We start from the raw sequence: 18,479 nt of genomic DNA, 5'->3' as shown, positions 1-18,479 counted from the left end.
CACAAGTTTAGGCTTGTTTTGTTTTGTCCTTAGCCTGAGGTTGATGCAAGTTAAAGATGTTGTAAGAGGTAGAACAAACAACTAGGCAGATGTTAGTTATCATTGTTATCTTCTGAGCTCAAGGTTTATATTTCTGCCTGCATTTTCAAGGTTTTAGGTCAGAATTTTAAAATTGGGGCCAGAACCTTGAAGCCAGTTCCTGAGGGGCTTGTAGAAAGAAGTGATGGCAGTGTGGAATTGTGTCTCTAAGGGGTGTGCATGGGTGCCTATTTGGTTCATCCCTTCATAATAAATATTTGTAAATGCATCCTCTGTTTAAAGATGTGTTTTGGGAAATTGGCATGGCTCATTTTTTAAGGTGGGAAAACAGAAGATACCGGGGCCTCTTTAGTAGACACAGTATGAAAAGCATAGAGGATATTCTTTAGAGTAGTTCTCAAGCATCCCTGGAGTTCTTTGTTGAAACATGTAGTAAGGGAATATCCCAAGCCATGCTGCCTGTTTGCAGTGAGAAAAGGTGAAGAACCAAACCCTGCCACTCATACAAATTCGTTGCCACTGGAAACTTCTCTTCAAGACCATGACAAAGTTAAAAAGAAATATCACTTCCTAGTTTTTTCCAGCATAAAAATTAAGAAGGAAACTTTTTTCTCTTAATCAATTTTTTCTCTTAGAAAATAGAAATAAGGCTGGGATGCAGCTCAGTGGTGGAATGTTTGCCTAGCACACACAAGGCCCTGGATTGGATCCCTCACATAGCAAAAATTACAAAAAAAGTAGCTGTTATTTATAACTTAATTAAATGTTTTAAATAACTAAACCTCTGTACATATTTCTTTTAGAGGTGAGTTTATAGATGGAATTACTGACAGACATTAGTTGATGATAACGATGTTAATGGACATTCAAGAAATTGACAAGTTATTTGAAGGGTCTACTCAAGTACTTTGCACACGTTGAAGTTTGACCTTTTTATGTTTTTCCAAACGGACTCTATAAAATAAGGTGACATATGTCTTAGCCTTGAGAGATATAAATATTAGTGAGAGGCTACATGTTTTAATAAAAACAAATGAATCTAAGGGATAGGTCTGTTCCTATTATTTACATTTTTTAAAATAATAATTGTACATTCATGTATTTTCATGCTTTTAAGAAAAAGGTAATACTGCCATATTATTGTACATTTAAAATGCAGATTCACTGGAGGTATAGTGATACCAGAGTTCAAACTGTACTACAAAGCAATAGTAACAAAAACAGCATGGTACTGGTACCAAAACAGGCAGGTGGACCAATGGTACAGAATAGAAGACACAGAAACTAATCCACAAAGTTACAACTATCTTATATTTGATAAAGGGGCTAAAAACATGCAATGGAGGAAGGATAGCATCTTCAACAAATGGTGCTGGGAAAATTGGAAATCCATATGCAACAAAATGAAATTGAATCCCTTTCTCTCGCCATCCACAAAAGTTAACTCAAAATGGATCAAGGAGCTAGATATCAAATCAGAGACGCTGCGTCTGATAGAAGAAAAAGTTGGCTCCGATCTACATATAGTGGGGTCGGGCTCCAAATTCCTTAATAGGACGCCCATAGCCCAAGAGTTAATAACAAGAATAAACAAATGGGACTTACTTAAACTAAAAAGTTTTTTCTCAGCAAGAGAAACAATAAGAGAGGTAAATAGAGAGCCTACATCCTGGGAACAAATTTTTACCCCTCACACCTCAGATAGAGCCCTAATATCCAGAATGTACAAAGAACTCAAAAAATTAAACAATAAGATAGCAAATAACCCAATCAACAAATGGGCCAAGGACCTGAACAGACACTTCTCAGAGGAGGACATACAATCAATCAACAAGTACATGAAAAAATGCTCACCATCTCTAGCAATCAGAGAAATGCAAATCAAAACCACCCTAAGATACCATCTCACTCCAGTAAGATTGGCAGCCATTATGAAGTCAAACAACAATAAGTGCTGGCGGGGATGTGGGGAAAAGGGTACACTTGTACACTGCTGGTGGGACTGCAAAATGGTGAGGCCAATTTGGAAAGCAGTATGGAGATTCCTGGGAAAGCTGGGAATGGATCCACCATTTGACCCAGCTATTGCCCTTCTCGGACTATTCCCTGAGGACCTTAAAAGAGCGCACTATAGGGATACGGCCACATCAATGATTATAGCGACACAATTCACAATAGCTAGACTGTGGAACCAACCTAGATGCCCTTCAATAGATGAATGGATAAAAAAAAAATGTGGCATCTATACACAATGGAGTATTATGCAGCACTAAGAAATGACAAAATCATAGAATTTTCAGGGAAATGGATGGCATTAGAGCAGATTATGCTAAGTGAAGCTAGCCAAGCCCTAAAAAACAAATGCCAAATGTCTTCTTTGATATAAAGAGAGCAAATAAGAACAGAACAGGAAGGAAGAGCATGAGGAAAAGACTAACAGTAAACAAAGACGAATGGGGGGAGAGAAAGGGAGAGAGAAGGGAAAGCATATGGAAATGGTAGGAGACCTTCAATGATACACAAAATTATAAGAGGTTATGAGGGGCAAGGGGGAGGGGGAAAAAGGGGAGAGAATTGAACAACAGCAGAGGAGATAGAGAGGGAAGATGGGAGGGGAGGGGAAGGGAGGGGGGATAGTAGGGGATAGGAAAGGTAGCAGAATACAACAGTCACTAATATGCCATTATGTAATAATGTGAGTATGTAACAGTTGTGATTCTGCAATCTGTATTTGGGGTAAAAATGGGAGTTCAAAACCCAATTGAGTCTAATGTATGAAAGATGATATATCATGAGCTCTGTAATGTTTTGAACAATCAATAAAAAATAAAATAAATAGAAAAATATAAAAAAATAAAAAATAAAATGCAGATTCACATTATGCTTTTTAGTAACTAATAATTTCAGATTTCTTTTTGACCCTATCTTGCCTTTCCCACTTTCTTTGTTTGCCTGGTGTTGGGAAATCCAAATTGAAAATGCAGGCATTTTGAACAAGTTGAATGAATTGTGTGGCCTTGGCTATAATTGTCACTTCTCAAATTTTAAAAATCTTATATCTTTCTTTCTACAGACTGGTGAATTTTCAGCTCGTTTTCTCTTGAAATTGCCAGTGGATTTCAGCAACATTCCCACATACCTTCTCAAGGTAAAAATATATGATTATCAGCATAAGAATACAAATGGTACCATTTAACTCATTATTTGTAACCGGTTTGTCAGCAATGTATTCAGATGATAAATTCTACTAAAAATGTATATAGGAAGATTCATTGAACTATTTGTTTACCTAAAAGTAAAATAGTAACCTTAAAAGTCATTTAGACATGAGTTTTTTGTATAAGGTAAAATTATTAAACTTTGAAAAGATCAATTTAATTTTATTGGGGTGAAAGATTCTTAGAAATTGTCTAATGCGTTCTTTCTTTAAATATGATTGCATATTAACCATGCTTTGTAAAGGACATTTCATTTTATGTCAGCAGGTAAACTCAGGAACTTTCAAAGTTGGGTTGTCTCAGAGACTCACACTGCAGTTAGACTAGTGTACCTGGCTTTCTTTAAAATGTGATGCAGGCAAAGTATGACCTAGGGCAGCTATTTTTTGGGGAGGGGTCTATAATGTTTTACAGAGAAAAGATTGACCACAAGGCTGTGTTTAGCAGAGAGACACTAAATGGACCAAGTAGCAAGTTCTGAAAAGGAAGCTCTAAGACATAGGCCCAGGTTCATTCCAGATGAAGATTTTGGTGGTGGTTTAAGATTTGGCTGCCTGTCCTCACCCCCTATTTCAACCTGAGGTTATTTAATTTCAGTATAATGTAAGAACAATTTCTGCCTTCTAATCTGATGATGTTCAGAGAGCTAATGGTATTTATAACCATCTAGTGAGAAGACAGAATCCTTGTAGAAGTTTCCCTGCATATTATAGTAGTCAATAAAAATATTAATCTTGATAATGGTTAAAAGTATGGTTTGGTAGAATATAGTCTATAACCATAGAAAAGACTAGGGAACCTGTTTTATACATTCCATTGAAGAGAGAAAATTCCCCCCTTTTCCCCTTAAGTAAAACACGAGATTTTTGTGCCTCATTAAACTTTTATTTTTAGTTTCCAGTTGACTGGTTTTCCACTTGGTATCCAGTGGTTGTGAAGTCCAAGTGACATTGGAGGTCACAACTTATATCAGTCTTTCCACATTGGGAAATATACATATTAAATCGGTGATTACCAAGAATAGTTAATTTCATTCCAGTAATTATTGTGCTCTATTAGAATAGCAAGCAGTCGCCTTAGAAATCCCATTAACAAATATTTAATGACCTCTTTCATATATTCCAGTTAAAGTCTACTTCAGCTCATTTTGAACCAAATACAACAGTTTATACAAGTACATTTCATACAAGCATCATAATCCATAATGTACAGTTCCAGTATCTTTGTTTAGATTTGTTGGTCCTTCTCTATTTGAGTAGTCTTCCTGTTTATTTGACATTGATTTTGCTTTTGCTCATGTTCTTGAAGGTCAAAAGAAAGAAATGCGTTAGCCTGTAATCTGCTTTTTTCTCTTTAATATCATATTCCATATTTTCTGTTTTAACTTTATATCATACTCTACTTTTTCCTTGTCAGTCAGATAAGAGAAAGCTGGAACCTATATGCCAAAATTATAAAGTCTTTTTCCCCCCTGAATTATTATGAAGTGATTTTTCTCCTATAGATGAAATGCCATCGTTGCAATGTTAATGTCTTTCTGGATCTTTAGTTGATACAAGGAGAATTAAAAAAGTACCAAAAAGGAGAAGGTTTTGAATAACAACAAAATAAGTAAAACTCTTACTTTAAAAAAAAAAACAACAATAAACAACAATAATAACGAAACAACAAAATAAGTAAAACTCTTACTTTAAAAAAAAATAAAACAACAACTGCTTAGGAATTGCTTTACATGTACTTTGCATTTGAATGCTCCTGACCTAATTACTTGTCCTAGAATTGATAGTCCAAAAGTAAAATAAGCTTCCCCACTTCTTAGGGTTAGGATACTCTTTATCAGCATCAGTGTGGTTTCATCTAATCATTCCAAGCAATTAAATGGTAAAGCAGAGCTTTTAAATATAGAGATAGCAGGGACTTTGACTACGTTCACAATTTATTTGCTACAGTGAATTTTCATTTCACTATGATGAAGCCATCATCTATTCAGAAGTTTAGATTACCAGTTACACCTATTTTACCTACTAACAGGAATGTAAGAATGAAAAAAAAAACGCTAAATATTCAGTGATGTGATTTTGCCTAATATTATACTCCAGGTATATATGGTTTTTAAATGAATAGAGTGAATATATTTAAAATGAAGCCTGGCTTCAGAGTCTGAATTTTATTCTTGGTTGAGTTAAGTCAAAGGGTTAGATAAATCATTTACATAAAAACTCAGTAAAAAAAATATTCTGTGTTCATTAGGATTCTTTATTTGTGGGTGGTATAAATCCAGCATGAACTTGTGTAAACCAAATGGGAAATGTACAAATCCTCTGCTCCCATAGTCCAAGGAGCAGGAAACAAGACTCACTGTTGCATAGTCTAAAGATCAAGATAGACCAATCTTTCCAAGTCTGTACCACTTTGGCTCAGTTACATACCCTTGAACTTTTCAACTGGTCTCTTTTTTGGGGGGAGAAAACATGGTCCACAGAATAAAAGGGAGATTTTACTGAAATCATTAAAGTGTAAGTATTCATTACAGTATTGGACCAAAGAAAGATTATTTTATAATTATATGCAGTTGGCCCTCCATATTCATGGGTTCTGCATCAATGGATTCTGTATCTGTACATTTAGCTAACCACAGATGACAAGTTATTTGGAAAAAAAAGAATTGTGTCTCTACTAACTGAAAAGGCCTTTTTCCCCCCCTGGTTGTTATTTCCTAAGTAATACAGCATGATAATTATTTTTTAAGTTGTTGATGGACTTTTATTTTTTATTTTATTTTTTAAAGAGAGAGAGAGAGTGAGAGAATTTTTTAATATTTATTTTTTAGTTTTCGGTGGACACAACATCTTTATTTTATTTTTATGTGGTGCTGAGGATCGAACCCAGTGCCTCATACATGCTGTGTGAATGCTTTGCTACTGAGTCACAATCCCAGCCCAATTATTTACATAGCATTTACAAGGTTCTAGAGATGATTTAAAGTACATTGGAGGGTCTGCATAGATTATTTGCAGATACTGTGCTATTTTATATAAGGGACTTCAGCATCTTGTAGATTTGTATATCTATGAGGGATTCTCTAATCCCCTATGGATACCCATGTTTCTGTTAAAGAAGAGCCAATCACTAGGAACGGTTCCTTTTAATTTTATTAAGGTGAAAACTGACATGCATATTCTCATCTTCATTTTTGTTCTGAGAACCACTGAACCTAACAATGTAATGCTAATAAAAAAAGAGTCCTTTTCCCCTGGGAAGCCATACTCCATAGTGAGGGACCTAAAGAAAAGGTTCTAATTTGTCTACTAAAATTTTTATCATCTAAACAAGAAATATTCAGAAACTAAGAATATAGTATTTTAGAGGGGAAAGAAACATGATACTCATAAATGTGTTTGTATCTCTCAAAACAATGAGCCAATTTTATACAGGATATAATAAAGTTAAAAATCCTAGAGTTAGGAACCCCTTCAGTAGAATCACACAGAAATATGTAGGGAAATTACTCCATCCCACTGGACTGGATGGTTAAATAGGATTTACTTCTTGCTGGTGGTGGGTATGGCAAACATAACTTTGCAAAAAAAAAAAAATCAGTGGTAACTTTTCTGTGTTGGATAAGAAAAGATCATATTTCTAGGTAGTCTAAATAGTTCTGGAGTGTCTCTGAACTGGCCCTAGCCCTGGCCAGGCCAGAAGCAGGGCTGTAACAGTTTACTGTGACTGAGTACTTGGACTTCTGGTTTCTGCAGTAATCTTATTGGCACCATTCAACACGACATAGTGAGCCTGTTCATCCCAATGGAATGCTTGCTGAAATTTAGTCCCATCATGGAATCTGAATCATGACACTAGATAGAAATGAATTTCGGGTGAAAAAGCTAAAATAGATCATCTATGTTAGGAGGTGAGGCAATCATCCTCCTGAAGTCCCTGTGTCAGTACTGAACAGTCAGGGTGCAATCAGTGCCACACGTATGTCATACTGCCAAGGAGAGGCAGAAAACAGGGTTAAGGTCAGATTATCAAGATGCATTGAAGAGAATAGGCCAGGCAGAGAATTATAGTGAACATCCATATTGTTAGTTGGTTCACACCATCACTGATGTTGGGAAGGCATCTGAGGGTCCCTCTGTGCTGAGATGATCTGGTCAATACAGGAGCAGCCTCTTCAGCCTGAAATTGGCTAGCAGGTTACATACTTGTAGTCAGTCTGCTTTCAGTCAAACTTAGGAGAGCAAATGCTCCTGGAACCAGGCAGGTACAGAGTCACTCCGGCTTGATAAATATCATATAGTAGGACTTGGTGAGAACTGTAATGAACTTGCAAGTATGTGCTGCATCCAGAGGCAGCAGCTGCTGTACAGCTGCAGAGTTGTTTTCCATGTGAGAGTATGGGCCTGGCGTTGCCAGATCTGCAGATGTTATTACAAGGAACTCAGAAGCTTGGGGTTTTTTATTTTTCTAATATGAAAAATGCTGCCTTTTAAGTGATGGCAATGATAAATATTTTTTTAAAACATTTTATGGGCCAAACGGAGCACCTCTGTGTGTTTGTGATCCTTGCTCTGAAGCCTTACGCTCTGATAACCAGCTGGGCAGCAAAAGGCACTTCTGCCCTTTCCTTGATTTATATATTTAGTATGACAATAAGGGGGATCTTACTATGAATGACACAGCAGATGAAAGGAGGAGGACCTTGAACTAGGGTTTTACTCAATATCCTGAGCCCCACAGTGTCCTGTGCTGATTGCAATAACTGTAGCAGAGTCCCTTAAATGGGCAGGGTTTGTTTTCTGTGTGCAGTACTATGCAGGACACTTAAGTGTTGATTTTGACTCAAACTGACACTAGGATTAGACAAACCACAACAACCACACACAAAAAAAAGAAATTTTAAGCTTAATCATTATTGTCAAATATCTTTTAACATATTTGGTAAGCTAACAAACATTAATTAGAAAATAGTTAAGTACTAACTTGAATGCTACATGTACAGCAGGCTTTTAAAAAATAAAAATGCATTAGAATGGTGAGGGAGATGTAGGACCAAGTTTGGGCATAAGCTTGACCTGTGAAGAGTGTGGCTTTTTGAAGCTGGAAGGTGTAAGGGGACAGCTCAAGTGTGGGTGACGATGCAGCCAGTGGTGGGACTGTTGGATGTATTTAATTCGGACACTGTGTAGTAATCTAGAATGCAAGAAAAGTTTCTCACAAGAGACTAACGAGGGATAAACTGGAAAGATAAAATTGTAAAGGTCTTGAATGGTAGGAGATAATTCAGACTTCTTAGGCAGGTAGTCTTCATTCTCTTATGCTGGGATTATCAGGGTCACTACTTCCTATTTTGTTTCCTTGGCTTCATTCTCTCCCACGTCCAGTCTCCCTGTAGTATTGGAGTAGTCTATTTTAATCTTCTCTTGAAACCAGTTGAATGCTCCTTTGAAGCCTGCCTCCCATGTAGGGTAGAATCAGACCCAGGAGCAGGCAGCCATACTCACTATCCTGCCAGTGCTGCATGATTTCCAGAGGTACTGCTTTGCTTATGCTCTTCCCCCCTGCTTTGAAGCCCCCATTAAAAAAATCTTTTCTTAGAGAATTTATTTATTTGACATAAGAATAGAGAGCCCAAAACCACACATTAAAAGTAGTTTAAATTTCTCGCCCAAGACTGTGTCTATTTGAAACTTTTGACTTAATATCTAGTTTGAGTTATTTGCAGCAAGGAGGGGGAGGGGCACTAAGAGGTCAGAATGAAAAAGAGAGATAATAAAACCAAAGTGAGCCTCCTGAAGGAGGAGGTTCAGCATACACTTATGGGAAGCTAAAGCCTGAACCTGGAAGATCCAGTGGAAGAGAACTGTCATAGAGGCAGAAAGTCAACATGAGCCCAGAGTTGTATAAGCCAGAGTTTTGAAAATATTCATAGAGGGCAGGGGTTGTAGCTCAGCGGTAGAGTGCTTGCCTATCATGTGTGAGGCCCTGGTTCGATCCTCAGCACCACCTAAAATAAATAAATAAAATAAAGATATTGCATTCAACAACAACTAAAAATAAATAAATAAATAAAATATTCATAGAGAAGGGAATGGCCAGATGCCATTGAATGAACCAAGAACATTTGAGAGTGAGAGTAGAAAGAACACTCTCAGAAGAATGGGCAGGATAGAGGCCAGATTATTGGTATTAATAAACTTGTAACTGATTATTAAAATATCAGTAGGTATTTAACAAAAGGTATTATAGGAAGAGAAGAGAAACTTAAAGAACTGAAATGATCAAGTGAAATTGTCTAGAAGAAAGAACTGAAATGATAGTTTCAGATAGATATACTATCCCAAATAATTATACAGTTTTTTAAAATGAGTTTGTTTAAATTCACAATATTCTTGAACATAATAATCTTATTGATGTTCTTCCTTTGGAGAGTTTAAAGAAATGTCACTGGGCTACTTCTATTTCAAGTGATGCTATCATTCTTTCATATAGTTAGTAAAGCTAGGTAATGGCATTGGTGTCTTAAAGTGTGTGACAGTCACGTTTTGTGACTTCTCACCAATGACTGAGTTTTAGTAAATTGGGAGTTTAGAAATTTCTCATTCTTCTCACCTTCCCTTATGATCACTGGAGGATTTTGCATTTTTTTACATTAAGGAAGAGGCCCTAGATCTTTTTCTGGGGGGTTATCATTGCATTGTCCTTCATAATTTAGAATTGTTTGAAGTCCATTTGGTTTCACCTATTTCCTAGGAAGGAAATTGGTGGTTTCCCCCAAATATTCCCTTTTATTTAAAATCAACAAGCTTCTTCAGGTGATAAGTGTTGATTATAATTATTTCTCAGCAAGCAGGAGATAGAAAACATAAAACACCCTCTGATCCTCACAAATGAGTATAAATTCAAAGGCTGACCTCACAGAGATTTGTCTCTATACCACACATTAAATGATCCCTCTGAATTTGAGGTCTTTTAGTTGAGACAGTTGTTTTGGGATCCAGTAAAGTCATGATTAATAAGCAGCTTTTAGGACGAAAGACTGCTTTAAGTCACTCTTGTGCAATCTGTCTTTAAAGCAAAGCAGTTGTCTGGAACTTGAAAAAGCATAAGAGATTCCTGGGGCACCCTCATTATCTTATTTTAAAGGAATAGTTTCTGCTTAATCAAATAGGAAGAGACATGCTTTTATAAAAGTAGGAATGTACACCTAGAAATATGTTCTAGAAAAGTTGGGTTGCATTTATTCCTGGAATAAGCCTGATTTATCATTACTAAATCTGACCCAAAATTTGCATGTGAAATGGTTTGAGCATTTACTGAGTGGGGAAATGTCCTGTATTCCTGCATCAAGGAGGGGACCCATGACCTTCAGTTAGTTGTCCTTGCCCCACCTTCCTTTTCCAGAAAGAGAAGGGTTTAGAGAGGAGTTCTCTCTAGCTGAGGGGCCAGCAAACTTCTCTAAAGGGCATGATAGTAAAATTTTGGCTGCTGTGCCATATGGTCTCTGTCATAACTATTCAGCTCTGCTGTCACAGCACGACAGCAGCTACAGACAATATGTAAATGGAAGAGTGTGGCTGGGTTCCAATAAAACTTTATTTTCAGAAGCAGGCTTTGGACTGGATAAGGGCAGTAGTTTGCTGATCCCTTTATGGATTATGGAAAGGCATATTTCTTCATAAAGGCACCTGGTGCATCATAGATAAGTAAAAGGATTTGGTTCTTTGAGTGAGTGGTTTTATACCACGGCTCTGTGTTAGCTTTCCATCACAGTGATGAAATATCCGAGATGATCAGTTTATAGGGAGGAAAGTTATTTTGGCTCATAGTTTGAGTCCTTTGCCACTTGCCCAGGTTGCTTTGAGCCTGTGGCAGCATAGTGCTTCATGTCAGGAGTGTGTGGCAGAGGAGGCTGCTCACCACATGATGCCAGGAAGCAGAGAGAGAAAGAAAAGAAGCGACCTGGTTTAGTCAGCTTTTTCACTGCTGCAACTAAAGGACCCTACGGGAACAACTGTAGAGGAGGAAAGGTTTGTTTGAGGGCTCACAGTTTCAGAGGTATCAATCCACAGGCAGCAGGCTCCATTCCTTGGGGCTCAAGGTGAGGCAGAACATCATGGCAGAGGAAAGCAGTTCACGTCATGATTAGGAAATGGGGGTTGGGGGGGAGAGAATCTCCATTCTTGAGATAGAAAATATATACTCCATAGCCACACCCCCAGTGAACCACTTCCTTCAGCCATACCCCATCTGTCTCCAGTTCACCCAGTTATCCCATCAGGGATTAATTCAATGATTAGGTTAAATGTGTAACCCAATCATTCCTCCTTCGACCCTTCTTTTGGGGGATACCTCACATCCCAACCATAACAAGGCCTCAGTCTAAATGTCCTCTTCAATGTTAGACCACCAGTGACCTAATTTCCTAATTTCGTTAGACCCCACCTCCTAAAGGTCTTAGTGCCTCCCAGTAGTGCCACAGGCTGGTGGCCAACCTTGGGGGACTCTTAAGATCCAAACTATAATATTTTTTAAAAAATATTTTACTAGCACCTTCAATGCTGTTGAAATCTCCCTCCCTCCTTTCTTCTTTCCTTTCTTCCTTTCCTTGTTTCCTCCCTTCCTTTATTCCCTTTACTCTTTTACTTTATATCATGTTAACATGATATAATTTACTCATTTCTTTTTCATATCTTAGTTTCCCCAACTGTTAAAATAAGGTCAGCTATTGCTGTGGTATGAAATTTTGTGTCCCCCCCCCCACTCCAAATTCACATGCAGAAATCCCAACCCCCAAGGCAGCGGTATCAGGTGGAGCCTTTTGGAAGGTGATCAAGTCATGAAGGTGGAATCCTCATGAATGGGATTATTGCCTATATAAAAAGAGACCACATAGAGCTAGCTAGCCCCTTCCACCATGTGAAGGCACTATCTGTGAATGGAACACCAAATGTGCTGGTGCCTTGATCATGGACTTCCCAAATTCTAGAAATGTAAGAAATAACTTACATTTAACTGTTCCATTTAACTAGGCTATTTATAAATTTATACTATTTTAATAATCAGCTAGGCACACCACACAGGATGGTTGGGCATGTCCATGAGATAACAAATATGATAGTACTTAGTTTACTTTTGTTATAGTTTGGATCTTGAATGTGTCCCAGAGACCCAGGTGTTAAAGATTTGGTCACCAGGGTAGCACTATTGAGAGGTAGTGGAATCTTTAAGAGGAGGGATCTGGTGTCAGTAGGTCTTTAGGTCATTGAGGTTGTTCCCTTTAAGGGGATTTTGTGACCCTTGTCCTTTCCTTGTCCTCTCTTTGTTTCATGTCAGTGAGGTGAGGGTTTCACTCTGCCACATGCTTCCACCATGGTGTGCTGCCTTGCCACAGGCCCAAACCAAGGGGCCAGTTGATCATGGACTTGAATAAACCTGAACTAAAAGCCAGAATTAATCTTTTCTGTTTTTAAGTTGATTTTTTTAAGATATTTTGTTTTAGTGTGAAGAAGCTCATGAACACAACTTCTGAACTTAGAGTAGATGCAGAGTAGAAAAGATTCCCATATTACCAAGTAATTTAATTTTATTTCAAGCATTGAATTTATTCTGGATTAGAAAGAAAGCATTTAATTGAAATTAAGATACTTTTATATTTACTACTTCAATTTTCCTCTCTCCTGATTTCCTCCATCTAGAATTCAAAGTTCAAACTTTTACTTGTCTCAGATACCCAGATGTCACTTAGAATAATTCTGCAGTTTTCTTGAGATGAAGAGCAGTCACAGGCAGCTCTGTGAACTTTCTCCTTTTGTTTGTCTTTTCTTGTTTTACAGTTTATTTTTGTGATGTGCTTGTGTTTTTGTTTCTAAAATTTCAGTTTTAGAATGTATCTATCTCAAATGATTATCAATTGACTATTCTGTTACTCTGTCCCCATGTAGTGGTAGTTTTTCAAGTGTACTCTATTCTGTCATAGAGCATGCTTCAGTAACATGAATCACATACAAATTAGTCCATATGTAGTTGATAAATAGAAGCATGTTAGTAAAATGCAAAAGTTGTCATAGTTTATATTTGATCTTTTAGCACATCAGTATTTTGACTACTGCATAGTAGCAGCTGGATGCAAAGTACACTAATATGAATGACACAGAAAGCTGTGGGGGTATGTTGTATTACACAGTGCCCATTCACCCCATATCCTCATGCTTGGCTCGATTTGCCATATGCCCTGTAACTAAGTATTTATTGCACCTTTTTCCTTATCTTGGTGGAAAAGAAACAAACACAAGACAGTGAGCCAGAGCTGTCCTTTATGGTATCATCATATTGTCCAGAATTTGCTTCCCCACTGTAACTTCAGATGACCATGTCCCTCTAATTTTTTCCATAACTCAGCAGTTTCAGTCTTTTCTTGTAGCTGGTTTTATCATGTTACTTTTATGCGAAAAACTTCAACATTGTTGAGAGAAACTAAGAGATCTAAACAGATATATCATATTCATATGTCTGAAGACTCAAGATTGTAAGATGTTCTTTCTAAATTGGCATATGGATCTGACACAATCCTAGCAAGTCAAAATCTGAGCAGGCTTTTTAGTAGAAATAGACAATCTGATTCTGAAATTCAGTTTGAAATACCAAAGATCTGGAATTGCCAGAAACAACCTTGGAAAAGAAGTGAAAAACTGGAGAACACACTGGTTTCAGGGCTTACTAAACAAGTCCAGTAACCAAGACAGTGTGTTAATGGTCTAAAAAACCAAAAAAATATCAGTCTAGATCATTGGAATCCAATAGAGTATCCAGAAATGGACCCACAAATATATGGATGATGGATTTATATATATATATATATATATATATATATATATATATATATATATATATATATATATATATATATAAAAGTGCAAAGGCAATTCAGAGGAGAAAGGATAATCTTTTCAACAAATGGTGCTGGAACAATTAGATATCTACCAATAACAACAACAACAACAACAACAACAACAACTTCAGTCTATACCTTTGTAAAATTAACAGAACCCATCATAGACCTAAATGTGAAGCCTAAAACCACAAAACTTCTAGAAGAAAACATAATAAAACCTCAAAACGCTGTTTTTTTAAAAATATGTTTTAATTTTGAACACAGTAAATAGCAACAGAGTTGGCACAAATGAAAGTTCTTTGAAGATTTCAATACTTGTGAAAAGGAGACCTGAACAGTTTGAGAATCACTCTGTGGACATTGTAGCTTATATTTCCCTGTGGGTTCAGAGCCAAACCTAAACGTTTCCAGGATTGTTACATGCTAAATAATAATAATGCTAAACCAATACTTAAAAGTTGTAATATTGTCAGCTCTTATCAATAAGAGTAGAGGTGGTATCTTCATAAATTGCTCTTGGAAATCAATCCTACTCATAAACTACTAGCATCAAGGATTTAGTGACAGTATCATCCATTTAATCACATTTGATGAACACGAAAGTGTAGAAATGGGAACTGCTGTCCCTTGGCTTCTGATATCTGCTATTCTGTGTCATGACTCACAACCAGCTACTTATTCAAGGAATATATGGCTTAATGTCACTGGTAGCATTTCGAGAAGGACTTTGATAAGAATCTTGTCATTGTTAGAGAGAGCTATGGTACATATTCCTAGGAAGTGGCACAGTAGATGTTTGTAATGTTTGTTGGCCTTTCATCTCTCTTCCTGTTCTTCTGAAAATAGTATCCCATGTTCTTTTCCCTACTCCATCTTTATGGTTTGGATTTGAGGTGTCCTCACCAAAGCTCACATGTGAGACAATGCAAGAAGGTTCAGAGGAGAAATGATTAGGTTATGAGAAGCCTTAACCCAATCAGTGAATTACACCCCCCCCAATGGGATTAACTGAGTGGTAACTAAAGATGGGGAGGGTGTGGCTGGAGGAGGGGGCATTGGAGTTGTGGATTTGGAGTATATATTTTGAATCTGGCCAGTGGAGTCTCTCTCTCTGCTTTCTGATCATCATGCGAGCTGCTTTTGTCTACCACACTCTTCCGCCATGATGTTCTGCCTCACCTCAAGCCCTGAGGAATGGAGCCTGCTGCCTGTGGACCAAAATCTCTGAAACCGTGAGCGCCTAAATAAATTTTTCCTCCTCTTCAATTGCTCTGGTCAGAAATTTTAGTCACAGCAGTGAAAAAGCTGACTAAAACACCATCTACTTGATTTTGGTGGGACCATTCATCACAGTTCTCCTGCGTAGTGGGGATTAATCTAAGAAATGAATTACATGATCCAAGCTTCCCTAGTCAGAGTCCTTCTTAGGACATTTGGAAACTGAAATAGTAAGGGAAAGTCTTTTCCTTTGCTGTGACATTTATAAGCTGGAAGAGTTGAGTCCAGGACAGCAGGCAGCCGTGTTCCTCCTCATGTGGGAAAAGCCTCTAGACACACTGTCTAGTGGAATCATGTAAGCCACATATATAATTGAACATTTTCTAGTAACCACATTAAAAGAACAAGTGAAATTAGTTTTAGTACTGCCTTTCTTAACCTATTATATTTAAAATATTATAAAATGTTAATATGTATAAATAAATATATAAAATATACCATATTATTTGAACATGTAATCAAAATAAAATTTATATATTTGTATATAGACATATACAGTGCCAAGTCTTTGAAATCTTGAATTTTATCCTTCATTACCTCTTGATTCAGAGACGTCACATTACAAAATGCTCAGGGGTCACATTTGCTTAGTGGCATCCATGCTGGACACTGCAGCTCTGTGTATTGGATAAAGGAAACTGACTTGGACAAAGAGGCAAAGATGGGAGATGAAGAGAGAGAGAGAGAGAGAGAGAGAGAGAGAGAGAGAGAGAGAGAGAGAGAGAGAGAGATAGTTCTGTCAGTGGTGAGGTTTTTGGTTTCAGTTCTTGAGGTCTGAGGAGCTAATTTGGCTCAAGCTTCTATATCCAGGCTTTTCTTTGGAGTCTTTGAGCCTCTTTCATAGCTTTCTAATAAATACCACTTTTTTTTTTTTGCATGAGTATGAGTTGGGTTTCTATCCATTATAATCAGAAAAATCTTGACTCATACAGTAAGACATTGTTATCCCCATTTTTTTAAGATGAAGAAACTTAAACTGAAGTAAATGAAGTAGGTTGGTTACCCCGAATTACCCTGTGTATGGCAGCCAGTGTGTGGCAGCCCTGGTCTCTTTCAGTCCACTCTCACTCTGCCACCATAGATTATCCTGGAAGCTACTTGTGGAGCAGGGCTTTTCTTTCTATGAAACATGAAATCCAATACCTAACATAGTTACATGTTTGGTGCCTAATGTAGTTCTTTTAGCCTCTGATTTAATGAAATTGTGAAAATGCTTGTTTTATGGTAGGAACTTTTTGGTGGAGTCTCAGTACTCGTCCTGTTAACATTTCTTAAAGAGTAACTTCAGCAAGTTACTTGGCAGTGACTGGAACCTAGTTCAGTATCACACTTCTTGTGATCACATGCATGCTATCATAGACAAAATGGAGTAATCCAACCCCGTTTCATTAAAAATATATTATAGCCCATCCAGGGAACTTTACTGGCACCTCTAAACAATGACGTCATTAAAGAATGAGACTTATGAGTCTTGTTAAAGCTGCATAAGATCTGTATTCCAATCTGAATAAAATTAAGCAAGTCTTCAAACAATTGCAGAATGATTCAGTCCAATAGTTGCCATGACTGAAGTTGCAGTAAGCTGGATATCCACAGAAGGCTATTGTTTTCCATTGTTCAGAATCCTCCTTTTGAATGATTCCAAAATTCTAATTTTGAGTTTATAGTTGATCCATTTTAGAAAGGTGTCATAGATCCATATCCTTGAGAATTAACACAAAGAAGGCTGAGCTTTCATGCTAGGGCACCCAGGCGACCTATAATTGCAGTAAAACAATTTATACTTGCTGGCACGCAGCTAAAAGTTCAACTTAATTTATTTGCCTCATTAGCACACTATCAAAAGTTTCATTATTAAACAATAGCATAACAAATTAAGGCAGTTTAATTTTAGTTTGCAGTGTAACAAAGCTGTGCAAAATTAAAATATACAAAGCAAGAATGCTGGCTTGTTTATAAGTGTGAGGTCTGAACCTGCTGCCACTGTCACAATTTCTCACTTGAAAATTTCATCCCTGCCTCTTTTATGCCATGTATTAATTTTTTTTAAGATAACTAGGTTTACACCGAGTCTTCCTATTTGTCATGTCTTCATACAACTCTAGCTTTTCGCCCATAGGTATTATAAACTGGCAGTCAAATTTTAGTGTCATAGAAACTATACCAATGAGATTGTGGCTGTGACAAGAGCTACTCCTTTGGTCTGGTTCTTCTTTCATCTCCCCTCTATTTTTCTGAGCACAAATAATCTGCTTCTTTCCTTTCTAAGATGAGGGAAAGGAAACTACATCTCCACATTCACACACGGCTTGAGAGACTGTGGGGTAGCTAGCAAAAGTTCTACTTCTTGACCAGGGTAATTCTTCTTAATGGTCTTTGTTTTTTACTGATTTACTAAGCTATAGATATGTTTTGTGTTTTTTTGCATCAAAAAGGTAATTTTAAAAGGAAACAGATGTAGAGGGTATCAAGGAATTATATGTTCTCTTCATTTGTTCTATTTTTGCCTTTTACTGAGAAACTCAGGGCCATGGAATCTATATTATTGTGAGAAAATCTCCTTCAATCATCCTTTGAAAGGAATCCACTCATCCCTTCAGCAGTATTCATTGAATTGCTCTGTGAGTCAGGAGCTGTACTGGATCCTCAAGATAAATGTGGTCTATATCCTTACTTGATTAGTAGTCATACCAATAATACCACAAGTTAAAAGTCTACTTATTCTTTCTGAAGCCATTACTAAGCCTTGGTAGACATTTATTGTTAGGTAGTATATTAGTTATCGATTGCTGCATAATAAATTAGTCCAAAGCTTAGTGACTTAAAACAGTCAACATTCTGGGGTTTTCTGTGTTATGTATTCAAGATTCATTTAGTTTGGAGGTTCCAGCTCAGCCTCTCAAATAGTTGCAGTCAGGATGTTGTCAGAGTCTATAGTCACCTGAAGTTTTAAAGGGTAAGTGGACCCACTTCCAAGATGTTTTACCCACATGGATATTGGCAGAAAGGTTCGATCCCTCATCACATGGACCCCTCTTAGGCTGATTGTG

The 18,479-nt window shown here is 37.1% G+C and overlaps 1 protein-coding gene across 1 annotated transcript in view; it reads left to right on the top strand.

Moving 5' to 3' along the window:
* BABAM2 (BRISC and BRCA1 A complex member 2) overlaps positions 1-18,479 on the top strand; it is a 417,514-nt gene that overhangs the window by 158,616 nt on the left and 240,419 nt on the right. Inside the window, exon 6 of the mRNA XM_081264501.1 lies at positions 3,113-3,187. Coding sequence (XP_081120627.1) covers positions 3,113-3,187 — 75 coding nt within the window. The remainder of the gene's footprint in view (positions 1-3,112; positions 3,188-18,479) is intronic.

Source organism: Spermophilus citellus (genome assembly GCF_964194105.1).
Source record: "Spermophilus citellus genome assembly, chromosome: 13".
Classification (NCBI taxonomy): domain Eukaryota; kingdom Metazoa; phylum Chordata; class Mammalia; order Rodentia; family Sciuridae; genus Spermophilus; species Spermophilus citellus.
Note: the sequence above shows the minus strand (reverse complement) of the source record. Positions and strands in the feature narration are given on the sequence as shown.